This window comes from Eschrichtius robustus, chromosome 7 (assembly GCF_028021215.1).
Source record: "Eschrichtius robustus isolate mEscRob2 chromosome 7, mEscRob2.pri, whole genome shotgun sequence".
Lineage (NCBI taxonomy): Eukaryota > Metazoa > Chordata > Mammalia > Artiodactyla > Eschrichtiidae > Eschrichtius > Eschrichtius robustus.
Window position 1 is genome coordinate 89,184,046 of NC_090830.1, and position 13,763 is coordinate 89,197,808.

At 45.6% G+C, this 13,763-nt stretch overlaps 1 protein-coding gene across 5 annotated transcripts in view; it reads left to right on the forward strand.

Moving 5' to 3' along the window:
• The window catches only part of LDB3 (LIM domain binding 3), a 56,851-nt gene extending 43,346 nt beyond the window's left edge, over positions 1-13,505 (forward strand). For all 5 annotated transcript variants that reach the window (XM_068548908.1, XM_068548909.1, XM_068548911.1 and 2 more), the window contains 5 exons: positions 550-964; positions 2,150-2,330; positions 2,946-3,066; positions 7,777-7,892; positions 13,416-13,505. In XM_068548908.1, the coding sequence (XP_068405009.1) occupies positions 550-964; positions 2,150-2,330; positions 2,946-3,066; positions 7,777-7,892; positions 13,416-13,505 (923 nt within the window). The remainder of the gene's footprint in view (positions 1-549; positions 965-2,149; positions 2,331-2,945; positions 3,067-7,776; positions 7,893-13,415) is intronic.
• The last annotated feature ends 258 nt before the right edge of the window (positions 13,506-13,763 follow it).

Consider the following 13,763-nt stretch of genomic DNA (forward strand, 5'->3'; position numbering starts at 1 on the left):
CCTGAAACCTGAACCTGAAAACCTAACTGTCCCGTCATCTGCTTTGTCCCAAAGGCTGGACTAGGTCCAGGTTCAGCAAACGCTTGTGATTGAGGCATTTCAGATGTCAAATCACTGGTCAGAGTGCAAACAAAGGCATCTTCCAGTTAAGGCCAAGCTGACCCACTCCCACCCTCTTCCTGGCCCAGGGGATCCAGATATGAGCCTGGCCGGCCACCCCTGCCCCCGTCCCTGTCTCCTGCAGGCCTCTGGCAGCCAAGGCCTGGCAGAGCCGCACCCCGCACAGCTGCAGATATTTATAGCCCTGTCCCTTCCCAGCCCTGTCCAAGCTCCCGAGGGCTCTGCTCTGAGGGCTCTTTATCTCCCTTGGCTCTCTGCTGCAACTTCAAATCGAGGCCATCAAGAAGTTCAGGGACGTGTCTCCTGTAAAAACTGGAATTGTGCTGCTCTAATATTAAAGATGTCTTTTCCAATTCTCTGGCTGGGGGCAGGGGAAGCTGGGAGAATGAATTCCTGACACATTTTTCTTTGGGTATTTTTGGCTTGCAGTGCCTGCATCTACCTACAGCCCATCCCCAGGGGCCAATTACAGTCCAACCCCCTACACCCCCTCCCCTGCCCCCACCTACAGCCCTTCCCCTGCCCCCGCCTACTCCCCCTCCCCAGCACCAGCCTATACCCCCTCGCCAGCCCCAAGCTATAATCCTGCACCCTACAGCGGGGGCCCTGCAGAGTCTGCCAGCCGTCCCCCATGGGTGACAGACGACAGCTTCTCTCAGAAGTTTGCCCCTGGCAAGAGCACCACCACTGTCAGCAAGCAAGGCCTGCCCCGAGGGGCCCCTGCGTACAACCTGCCACCGGCTCCCCAGGTGTCCCCCCTTGCCAGGGGTACTGTCCAGAGGGCCGAGCGCTTCCCAGCCAGCAGCCGGACTCCGCTCTGTGGCCACTGCAACAACATCATCCGGTAAGGGCCAGCTGTGCCCCTGTGCTGGGGTGCTGGGACGAGAGGGGGACGGGAGGGCAGGTGTAGGGAGAAGACTGCATGCAGGACAGCCTCAGGTCCCTCTGGCTTGCCATCTGGTCTGACCCTCTCTGAGCTTTAGCTTCCATACCTGTGTGATACCCACTTCTCTGGGGAGTTGGGAGGATTCCACGAGGTGAGTGGGTGAAGCTCCCAGCATGGTGCCTGTGCCAGCACCACCCCCGTGGGCTAAGGCTGGGTTCTGGGAATTGCAGGTCTGGATGGTAGATTTATTGGCCCTGTTGCAAGCTGGCTGACAGTGCTAGTTTTGACCCAGCTTTCCTTCCTTTCGAGGTGCTCCTGGGTCTGTCCACAGACAAGCCCGTGCTGCTCAGGGCTTTGGTGGGCATCTGCCACACTAAAGGAAAACAAGTCATTTCATGCTTAGAGGCCAAGGATCATGGGTGGTACTTGTTTGAATATAATATGTTTATAGTATGTGCATATGTGTGTGGGGGGTGAGCTTGTGTATATGAAAAATACACTTTTATTTTAAAATAAAGTATCATTAGAAAAAGTATACTCATTAGAGAAGAATTAGAAAATTCAGAAAAGTAAAAATTAAAACATAAAGCGTTTCTTCAGGCCCACTGTCTGACTACTAATCTGGAGCCAGGTTTGTGTCCTGGGTCTACCATACTAGCCCTATAGCCTTGAACAACTTACTTAACATCCCTGTACCTCAGTTTCCTTATCTGAAAATGGGTATCATAATAGTACCTGCTTCATAGGATTGTTGTGAGAATTAAACACGTTAATAAATGCAAATTTCTTCTTGAATGGTACCTGGCACAGAGTAAGCACTTAATAAATGCTAGCCATTAGCACCATCATCATTGCTCTTCTTACTACAATTATCAGTAGTCAACCTAATGGATACTCCATAATATACCTACCCAGTCCCCTGCTAGTGGATGTTCGAGTTGCTTCCCCATCTCTGTTTGTTGCAAGTGATGAAACAACATCTTTTTGCATGGAGCTTTATCTGAATTTCCCGTTATTTCATCAGCACAGTCACAGAAGTCAGCGTTATAGGATCAAAGTGTGAATATTGTTGAGCGTTTTGAAATATCTGGTCTTAAGCTTTGGGGGCTGCCTTAGAGGAGGTACTATTCTCTGCTTCCCCAGGGGCCCCTTTCTGGTAGCCATGGGCCGCTCCTGGCACCCAGAAGAGTTCAACTGTGCCTACTGCAAGACCTCCCTGGCAGATGTGTGCTTTGTGGAGGAGCAGAACAACGTTTACTGTGAGCGGTGTTACGAGCAGTTCTTTGCTCCAGTCTGTGCCAAGTGCAACACCAAAATCATGGGGGTAAGTGGGCCGCATTCCTCTCCTCTGACCCTTGTCTCTTTTCCAACCAATCTTTCCTCCTCCGCAAGGTTGTGGGGTCCTATTTGGAAGCTAAGAAGTTGCTGTGCTAACAGAGCAAGAACAACTCCATTTCTATCCTAGAAGGGAGTTGGTTTGCCACCAGTGAACTAGGGAGTAAATGAACTTGAAGCGAGAGATCCGTGGGCCACATCCCTGGCCACACAGCTTGAAGTGGTGGCAGAGCTTCTGCAAAGCAAGTTACTGCTTCATAGCCTGACCTCACCGTGCACCTGCATGTGGCTTTGACCCTCTATGCCCCTTTGGTAAAATGGCGGTAACACGTAGTACTTCCCTCCCAGGTTGGGTGGGAGGGTGAAGCATCACAGCTTATGGAAGCGCACACAGAACCTGGCACCCAGCAAGTGCTGCATGAGTAGGAGCCTCTCCTCTGCCGCCCCTAGCCTTCCTCGGTGTGTCCGAGGCCCGCTTCCTGGGCTCTCCTGCCCTGCTCCCTGATGGGATGCTCCGGCAGTGACCGGGGCTGGTGTGGAAGTTAAGCCTGCCTTCTTCTCCTTCCTGGACCTTTCTGTCCTGAGCTGAGGCTCTTTTCCCCAGGAAGTGATGCATGCCTTGAGACAGACGTGGCACACCACCTGCTTTGTCTGTGCAGCCTGCAAGAAGCCCTTCGGGAACAGCCTCTTCCACATGGAAGATGGGGAGCCCTACTGTGAGAAAGGTAGGACCTCTGTGCTGTGGGGAGGCCCCACAGTCTGGGAGAAAGGGGTAGGAGTTCCCTTTCACACACATTCAATCTGTGCTGTTTTCCCTGCACCAAATATGTGGACCACAAGTCGGCATCTTGTGACCGCTTGGGAAACCTTTCAGATGATTTTGATTTGAAGACCACAAGGTCTAGTCTGAAAAAGCTTTGGCTCTGGCCTTTGTCCTAGGTTCTGTTCCAGGCTCTGTTTCAGGCTGGCTTTGTAACCCTGATTGAGTTACTAAACTTCTCTGAGCCTCACTCTCCCCATCTGTAAAAGGGGGAGATCAACATCTGCCTCCCAGAGTTGTGGTGAGGATTAAACCAAAGAAACTTCGGAACTCGTCAAGTACATGCAGGTCCCCTCCCAGCTCCTGTGATGTTTACCAGACTTTGATGTTCCTTCAGAGTCCAGCCAACTCCCTGTCTGAATTCGGAGTTTCTCTGTTCTCCCCATACACTACGTGTTATCTTATAACTTGGAGTCAATTATGGTAAATTCTGAAGACAAAGCCATCTGTTAGAGTTGGGCATCCTGGCTAACTAGCCATTCAGTCACTCACACATTCACACGCTCGTTTATTCATAGCCTGCCTCTTTCAGATAAGGATTTGAGGCAGGTTCCAACAAAGGTAACAAAAACATGAAAGTTAAGACAATAGAACTAGCAAATCAGCACCAAGTAGAAGAGGGAAAAGGAAACATGCTGATTATGAAGAATAACAGAGCTGCACTGACTGGGTAGCAAATGTGAGAGCAAAAAGAGAAACACAGTAAGTTAGTTTACTTTAAAACCAGAAAGGAGAAAACATTCCAGTTCTTCAAGGGGAAAAGGAAAACGTAAAACTTTTTTTCCCCTGACAATAAATTATAAAAGAAACTTCTTGGGTTCTGAGGTACTGGTGAATTCTCTTTCCAGCTCTGAGGCTCACTGAATGACTTTAAGTAAGTCACTCAGTCATTCTGGCCTCAGAGTCCATATCGGTAAAAGGGAGAAGATAACACCTGTCTTTTCCCTTCTTAGGAGGAAATGGTGATGATCGGTAATTAATAAAAGTGCTGTGGTACCAATACAAATTGCTATTATTAGTCACCTAAAAGCATTATAACTTTCATAATGTGCGATAAGCCACAATTTATACATGAGGCTTGTGAAAGAATGATAGATTAACACTATTACCAGTGCTCCTCTCCCTAGCAACCCCCCCACCAAAAGATTTTCAAAAATGATGTTCTGATTAAGAAGACCCAGGAAAGGGATGATCTACTGTTAAGAAAAGACAGCAAGGAAGCAGGTTTAGCCTCAGCCTTAGGCACACTGAGAGACCCTGACTGAAGGCCTGCAGGGGCCACTTCCAGGCTGTGTGAGCATGGACAAGATGCTTGCCCTTTCTGAGTCTCTCCTTCTTCACTTAACTCTCAGAGGCTGTTGTGAGGATTAACTGAGATAATGGGTGCACAGCTCTGTAATGGCTCTGGGAGACCCACAGCTCTCCAAGGAGCACAGTTTGAAACCACTTCCTTTAGGCAATGGGAGTCACTGTGATGTTTTAAGTAAAGAAATAACACAATTTAATTTTTACTTTAGAAAGAGCATTAGAAATTTAATATGCTTGTTGAATGTGATAAAGGGTGATATTCTTACAAACAAAGTAAAGAAAGGAGAGCTAGATGAGCCAATAGTGAGGTAAAGTCAAGCCTGTTGGTTAACCTGCCCTAGAGATAAAATATCAGAGTCAGCCTGTCCCCGTACCATGGGACACTGTGTTTGGTTCTGACCTTGTCATTTTTTTTTAATTATCGTGGGGGGAAAAATACACATATAAAATTTACCATCCTAACCGTTTTTTTTTTTTTTTGGCTTTTCACTTTTTATTTTATATTGGAGTATCGCCGATTAACAATGTTGTGATAGTTTCAGGTGCACAGCAAAGGGACTCAGCCATACATATACATGTATCCATCCTAACCATTTTTAAGTGTACAGTACAGTAATGTTAAGTATATTCACACTGTTGATTGATCTGAAACAGATCTCCAGAATTTTTTCATCTTGCAAATATGAAGCTCTATACCAATTAAACAACTCCCCTTTTCCCCTCTCCCTCCAGTCCCAAAGAAAATTATAAAGACCTAATAGGAGAAATAAAGGAAGGAATACATAAATGGGAAACTAGATTATTTTCCTGGAAAGGCCCATGCACTAACTTTATTTAATACCAATTATATTCCCCTTTTGTAGAATAAATGAGGAAAATACCAGCTTTTTAAAAAAATGTATTAGGGGACTTCCCTGGCAGTCCAGTGGTTAAGACTCTGCGCTTCCAATGCAGGGGGCGTGGCTTCAATCCCTGGTTGGGGAACTAAGATCCCACAGGCCGTGGGGTGCGGCCAATAAATAAATTAATTTAATTAATTTTTTTAAAATGTACTAGGGTCACACCTGTGATACCAAATTCTGAAACAAAGTGGCAATTTTCCAGATAGTACAAAATCAAGTTTAAAACAAAAAAATTAATCAGTAGGCAGGACTAGACGTTCCAGAAATAAATTTGAGCCATTGAAAGAGCTTAATCTGTGAAAAAACATAGGCTGCACAACAGGAGAAGGAATCACTATTTAACAAGATTTTTTGAAACATATCTTTGTTTGTTCACTCATCATTTATCCATCAAATGTGTGCCAGTTCCTGTGAAGGGCGCTAAGCATAGAGCAGAGGACTCTGCCCTGAAAAACCTCAAGCAGACCCATCAATGTCTGATATGCTGGCACATAAATGGACAGTTAAGAGATAATGAATAGATAGATGGATGAATGAATGAATGAATGGGGAGGGAGAGAAGCCCAGGAAAAGCCCTCAAGAATGCTGTCTCATCTCTCTTGGGTGGGATGGGGATGCGGTCTTCCCAGAAGGACGGCAGCCCAAAGGATTGCAGAGATCCAGGTAGACGAAGTGGGAAGGGTTTTCCAAGCCCAGGACCCAGTTCATACAGTGGCATGAAGATGGAGGAGAGAATCCAGGGCATCTGGAGACCAACTGGGCAGAATGAGAGAGAATTCAGAAGTGGGGTGCAGGGCTTGCCCTCGAGTGGAGATGGGTTAGCCTATAGCCCTGCTTCTCACCCCACACTAGTAAGTTCCTACAGAGCACAGAGTGAACCATAAACCTGCCATAATTCTCTAAAGGAAGCAGAATGATGTTTTCCTAGCTCTGGTGAGGCAATAGATTTTTACCCACTGAAGAAATGAAGTATTTTGTCAGAAACAAGATTGATGGACTGTGATGTATATAAGAGCATTTGCACGACAAACTATAATTAAACCCCAAAGGGGAAACCATACATTGGAAAAAATATGCAAGAGATATAACTTATCTAAAAAGCTCCATGGCAAATAGATAACTGAATAACAGCCCCATGAGTTAGGTAGTATAGTTATTCCCATTATATAGATGAGAAAGTTGAGGCACTGAGAAGTTAGGTGACTTGTCCCAGATTTTAACAATTCCTGGATAGAGATGGGATTTGAGCCCAGGTCTTTCTTTCTTCAGAACCTAAGTTCATAGCCCCCACTGCACGTTGACTCTCAGCAGGTGGTCTGAGACAGTGACTAGGCATACTGTCCACAAGGAGATCTGAGCAGAAAACCTCTGTAAGAAAAAGCCAACTGTGGCAGAGCTGTGGAGAGACAAGTACACTTCTAGGGTAATGAAGGCTTTGTAAAAGGCATCAAGATTCTTCTAGAAGAATCTGGGAGAGTTCTACAGTGAGTGCAATGGGAGTGCTGCCCACTACCAGGCCCGGACAACTGGGGCTGAGAAGCACAGGCCTGGCCCGCTGTCTCACCTGTGTGGCTCTGGGTAGGCCCTTCACCTCTTCCAGCCTCATCCGCAAAACAAAACAAAAACAATTTCACCAAGATTAAGTTTATTCATTAATTTATTGATTCAGTGATTCATCCATTCACTCATTCATTTGACATATGTGTTGGGTACTGACATGTGTGCCAGGCACTGTGCTGGGAGTACAAAGAAAACTAATACATAGAGCTTGACATTGAGATACTAGCAAATAATACAATCTCTGTGAGGAAGCTTGGTAAACTGTAAAGCATTATGTAAATAGTATTTGGTATTATTATCTCTTTGGCTGGGGGAGGGGAACATGTCCCAACAAAGTAGCTCAGGTATTGTTTCTAGTAGTGATAATTTATTATCAACCAGATGCCCAATGACAGAAGAATGACCAAGCCAAGAACATGCTATAACTCTAAAAAATGTTAAAGGCTCTCACTCTTCCAAAATAAGCAGAGCTGCTGGGAAATAGGGTTTTTTTTTTTTTTCTTTTTTGGGATTGGTCTGTTTGGACCATAAGAGGTGACAGAGAAGAGGAGAAAATCACCCTGCAGAAAGTTAATGACAGTTCCAGAAAGTGTTTGCAGATCAAACCAGCACAGTGTGGTGACTAAGCCTGAATCTGCACCACACCAGTGCAAATTATTGGAAAAGGAAAAAACCAATCATGTAACTGAGTATTCTGTCTGCAAGATGACAAGTAACCAATTAGGTTTCATCCACTGCCCCCAGCCCAGTGATTTGGGGGGTTGTTCTGGCATTGGGTCGATGTGGCTGGGACACTCCTCCCAGCCTGCCTGGATGCCTGGTCCTTACTCTGCCTTTCATTTCAGACTACATCAATCTGTTCAGCACCAAGTGTCACGGTTGTGATTTCCCCGTGGAGGCCGGTGACAAGTTTATCGAAGCCCTGGGCCATACCTGGCATGACACCTGCTTCATTTGCGCAGTATGTTATTTGCTTGGGGTTCTGACTTTCTGAAAAGAGGCAGGAGGGACAAAGTGGGGCCAGATGACCAACCCTTTACATCCCTTTCAACTCTGGCATTCTAATATTCTGTCATTTTTAAAAGCCGGCAAATACCATGATGCCTTGATGTGTCACAGCTGAGCAAAGTTTTATTACTAATAATGATTTATTAACCAATATGGCTTTGTTACTCTCCACTTCATTAAGGACAGAAGAGTGTCTTAGGATCTGGCAAACTAGCAGCTTTCCTCAGCAGCAATGCTCTCAATAGGTGGGAGGAGTGAATGATGTTGGGATTTAATAGGGGCAGGTGGCTTCCCATGGTTATAGGTCGTTTAAGATATGATGATGTGATTCAGGGTTTTCCCCCAAATTTTCACCACGAACACTAGATTGGAGCTTATTGACTAATCCTATGAAAAGCTGAGATAAGTTTTCTTTTGACTGAACCTTTAGAAAGCAGGACTGAGTATCATTTCATTTTCCTAAATGGTCCTGTTCTCGATATATAGTTGCCAGGAGATAAGCCCTAGATTAAATATTAACCATATGCAGTTTATTTCTGCTGAACCGCCAGGTCATTTTTACCGTGAGATTGACGTTCTCCTTCCAAGGGCTTTGGGTTGGGGAAGGGACAGGGCAATGAGCCTGCCAACATTTAGAGTCTGCATTAGAGTTAGAAAATAGTCGTCTCTGATAAAGCCCCGTAATGTGAGTCTATAATTGACTAAACTTTATTTGGGAAAATCAATGTACTACTACTGCTATTTTTTTTTTTTACCAAAGCTGCTCAAGGTAAATTTTGGGAATGTGTGAAAGGTCTACATAGTTTAAACTTGAACAATTATTATAGTCTTATGACATAGGACAACCCTAGTCATAAAGTTTACTGCAATTCACTTCAGCTTTTATACTTCATTTCTATATCCCCTCCCATCTGTGGGGTGCATTGTATTCACTCCGTATATTAGTTTGCTAGGGCTGCCGTAACAAAGTACCACAAATGAATAGCTTAAACAACAGAAGCTTACTCTCTCACAGTTCTGGGGACTAGAAGTCCAAATTCAAGGTGTCAGCAGGGACCTGCTCTCTCTCCTAGCTGCTGGTGGTTGCCAGCCATGCTTGGTGTTTCTTGAATTGTAGCTGCATAACTGCAATCTCTGCCTCCATTGTCACAAGGCTGCCTTCCCTCTGTGTGTCTGTGTCTTCACATGACAGTCTCCTCTGTGCAGGTATCTGTCTCTGTGTCTCTTCCCTTCTTATAAGGACACTAGTCATATTGGATCAAGGGCCCACCGTACTCCATATGACGTCATCTTAACCTCAGTCTTAATTAAGTCTGCAAAGACCCTATTTCCAAATAAGGTCACTGCTATGTCCCTGTACTGGATAGGCTGGAGGTACTCGGAGTTGGGACTTTAACATGTGAATTTAGGGCGGCACAGTTCAATCCATAACACTTTTTCCAGCCCTTTGAACAGATTCTCTAATTGCCTTTTAGGGTCCTTTAACTATATCAGGACCTCCCCTCCAAAAAGGGACAACAATATAAGTATACCGGCTTTGGGGCTGTCCCCTGAAGAGCCACAGCTCAGCGAGGCACCGTACAGGGCTTTCTGACCCTTACCTTCAAGCCATGGCTTGTCTGATCCTAAGATGCTGCCTGCAAATCTGGTTACCCAACTTCTAGAAAGATCTAAGAGACTTGGAGGAGGTCCAGGGAAGACAGAGGCGTAGAAGGCCTGTTCTCCAAAGGCAGGCTGATGAGAGTTCTGTGTCACATGGAGAGGGAATCACACAAAGGTGAGCATGGGTCTGCTCCCTCAAGCTTGCCATGTTTGGCTGAGTCATGATGGCACAAGTCCTAGAGAGAGACAAGAAGAAGCGGTAAAGCCTGGGGTTGTTCAGGCTGAGATTACAGATAAGTTCCAGTCAGGTGTGAAAGACCCACAGCACTGCCCAGAGGGTCTGCCCAAAGAAACCAGTCAGATCCTGTCCTCTGGAGAATCAGCACAGAGAATTGTTACGCCTTCCCCCAAACTAGCCCTGCGTAGCAGTCACTGCCCCATGAAGCTATATCAAAGTGGAACATGGTTTAATTTTTGGAAAGCAACATTTTGATTGGAAAACTTTCAGGGTTTTTTTTTCCTTTGGTCCTTTTTCCATCACTTTGTATTTCCAAATCACTTTTAATGAGCATGTATTTTCCTGTAACTTAAAAAAAAAAAAAAACTAGTAAGAAAGGAAGATCAGGACTAGCTCTTCCAGCTGACATGCTGTTTTCCCATCAGTTAGATCTCAGGGGAGCACATACTTCAGACTAATTCAGTTGAGTTTTGGGAATACAAAAGTGTCCCAGAACAAGTCTCTACCTTCAAGGAATTTAGAATCTTGAAAGGAAAACAAAGCTGACATATATGAACAATTAATGAACAGAACAAGACAACATCTCTAAAGCCCCAAGCATATAAAATGAAGGCTGAGAAGGACAGTGTGGGTCAGGGTGAGGGTTTACCTCCTGTCTGGCTTTGGCACTTGAGTTCTAATGGAAAGGATGTGAGTCCTACCTTAGTTGGGGAAAGATGTCTTACTGGCCCTTCTTCTCCCTTAAGTCTAGTTGGTATCTAGTTGGTGTGGGTACCAGGAAGGGATGTGCTGTGGTGTAACTTTTGTGGGCAGTCGAGGGGCCTCTGCAGCTGGCCTGTTTCATCGCCTTCCACTCTGTCGTCAGCACTCTATGGCCACCGCTCCTTCCCAGCCAGGCCCTGCTGCCACTTGACCACAGAGCCTGGGGGTTGGACCATCCCTGCTGTGCCGCTGTGCTGGGTAGGTTGGAGGCCTCCTCCACCACGGAGCCCCCTTGCATCCCACCTGCAGGCTCCTGGCCCAAGGCACTGAGTACGACCTCTCTATGACAGTTCTTGCCCTCAGTCTCATCTTATCAGTGAGCCACCTCTGAGGCTCTGGCCTTTCCTCACTCCTTGGTCTTCAGTCTCCCAACACCCTCTCCAGCCTGACTCGTCCAGAGTTTTCACAAGCAACCAGCACTGTCTCAGACCAGGCAGGGTCTCCTGGCCAGAGCCCTGGATGTTGACCAGCAGCTCCTTGCCAACTCATTCCAGAGCTGCCTTTCTATCTCTCCCAAAACCCATCCTCACCAGTTGGATCTTGGGTGCCACCATCTTAGACTTGTCTCCAAGTTGTCACCACAGCTTGAGGCCACCACAGGAGCCTGGTTACACTCAACATCACTGCATCTACCTGGGATGTTTTGAGACACTTTCTCAGGTCATTGGCTTCCAGAGCCCATTGGCAGCCCTGTGTGATCTCAGGTATAACATCCTCAACTGGGCTATCAGTACCTCACACTTGGGACAACCATGATGCCACTTTTCTTTCCAGCTTTCTTGGAGCGGACACATGCTCAGTGACCCAAGCTCATCTTGGAAGGGTGATTTCTGTATCCTCATGCCTACCTGTACCTGGGAATTCCACCTGCACTTCTTCTCATGTCAATGTCCTGGATGTGGTCCCCAATTCTGCTCCCCATTAGGGATCTTCAGTGCCCTCTCTGAGGCTAGGGCCTGCCCCAGCCTATGTGACTTCCCAGCTGACTGGCAATTGGCAGATTGCCCACCCAGGACCAGACCTCATACTGGTAGTCCAGCAAGCTTAGTGAACTACCTCTATACAAGTCTGTAAACCCAGAACAATTTCAAGTAAACATAGCCCCTCTCTGCTATGAGGTGTGGGGAGAATGAGCTTAGAACTGGAGTCTCACAGACCTGAATATGGATGCCCAGGTTCTACAACTTACTAGGTCTGTGACTTGAGCAAGACACTTGGGCTCTTTGAGCCTCAGCTTTCAATTGTGAAATGGGGAACAGTCATACCTATCCCATAAAGTTTTTGTGGGAATTAAATGAGACCATGTAGGGACCTCCCTGGCGGTGCAGTGGTTAATAATCCACCTGCCAATGCAAGGGACACGGGTTCGATCCCTGGTCTGGGAAGATCCCACATGCTGTGGCGTGACTGGACCTGTGTGCCACAACTACTGAACCTGTGCTATAGAACCCGCTTGCCACAACTGCTGAGCCCGCATGCTACAACTACAGAAGCTTGTGCACCTAGAGCCCATGCTCTGCAACAAAAAGAAGCCACTGCAATGAGAAGCCCGTGCACCACAACGAAGAGTAGCCTCTGCTCACTGCAACTGGAGAAAGCCCGCACGCGGCAACGAAGACCCAACACAGTCAAAAATAAAATAAAATAAGATTTAAAAAAAAAATGAGGCCATGTATACAGAGTGTCTGGCATCGTACTTGACCCGCAGTAGTCTCAACAAATATTACTGATCTCCCTTCTTTTTGTTTAATCAGCATCTTCAAACTGCACTCATATGTTGTCATCATGGGGATATATAATTTTGCCTCTTTTTTTTTCACTCAGTATTTTCCTGCATACACTTTGCCATATTTTATTTATTTATTTATTTATTTATTTATTTATTTATTTATTTATTTATTTATTTATTTATTTTGGCCTCTCGGTATGAGGGATCTTAGTTCCCTGACCAGGGATCGAACCTGTGCCCCCTGCAGTGGAGGCATGGAGTCTTAACCACTGGACCACCAGGGAAGTCCCTGCCATATTTGATTTATTTTTTCGTGGTGGCCTGTCATTGGAAAAATACACCATAAAAATTAACTTAATCATCTCCCCATTGAGAGAAATATTAGTAGTTTTTCAGTTTGTAGTTGAGCATATGTTGCTTTCCTGTTCTGTGCAATAGTTGCTGCAAGATGAAATTCTCCAGAGTGGTGTTACTGGGGTACAGGGCAGACACATTTTCATGGCTTCTCTTCAGTGTTGCCACATCCCCTGCAGAAGGCTGGGCTGATTCATGTGTCCCTAGCAGTGACAAGTAGGCCTGATCCCCTTTTGGCATTGCTGACTTTTGACTGATTACTTTTTTTTTTTCATTTTCTGGCTCCAGTCATATAAGGTTAAAGGTGACAAGCTATTGAGGCTTTTTGTTTTATTTATTTTGCTAGATTAACAGGTGTCTAGTGATATCTCATGGAGGTTTTAATTAATTTTTCCTTTAATTATTAGTGAGGATCATTCTTCTGACATTTTATATTTCCTTAGGTATTAATCACTTCTGTGGATATTGACTTATGAATTTGTATTGGTTCCTTATAAATTTTGGATAGCATCAGTTGATCACCTTATTGTGTATATGTTCTGTATTCCATTAATTTAATTTAAGTTAACTTGAGTTTGTTCCATGTTCCTCTTTGGAAGTCTTGACTTTTAGATAGCTCAACGCATCTACACTGCTTTAGCTATCAAGCACTTGTGGTAGGGAGAAGCAGGCTGTTGCCTTTTCTCCCGTCTGCCTGTGACAGCACTTTGTCTTAAAGGGGTGGCTGAAATCTTTTGTTTGTGTCCCCCTGCCTCATGGGCTGTCTCATGTCTATCTGTTCTCTGTCCCAGGTCTGCCACGTGAATCTGGAGGGGCAGCCATTCTACTCCAAGAAGGACAAACCCTTGTGCAAGAAGCATGCACACGCCATCAACGTGTAGGGAGCCCAGGGCATCTGCTGGCAACGAAGGATTCAAGGAGGCTGATGTTTCTTTTTGGGGGGAAAAGAGAGAAGACAGGAAGTGACTGAGCCCTTTTGAAGTATAATTTTAGTCCTTTCTTCTGCACACAGATTGTGTATTTGCATAGTTCAGACTAGAAGCCAAATGAAGATTCCTGAACCAAGCTAGTAATTAATCCAAGACTGGAATTGTACTTCAAACATTGAGGACAGAATTCCAAGAACTCAAAAGTGAAAA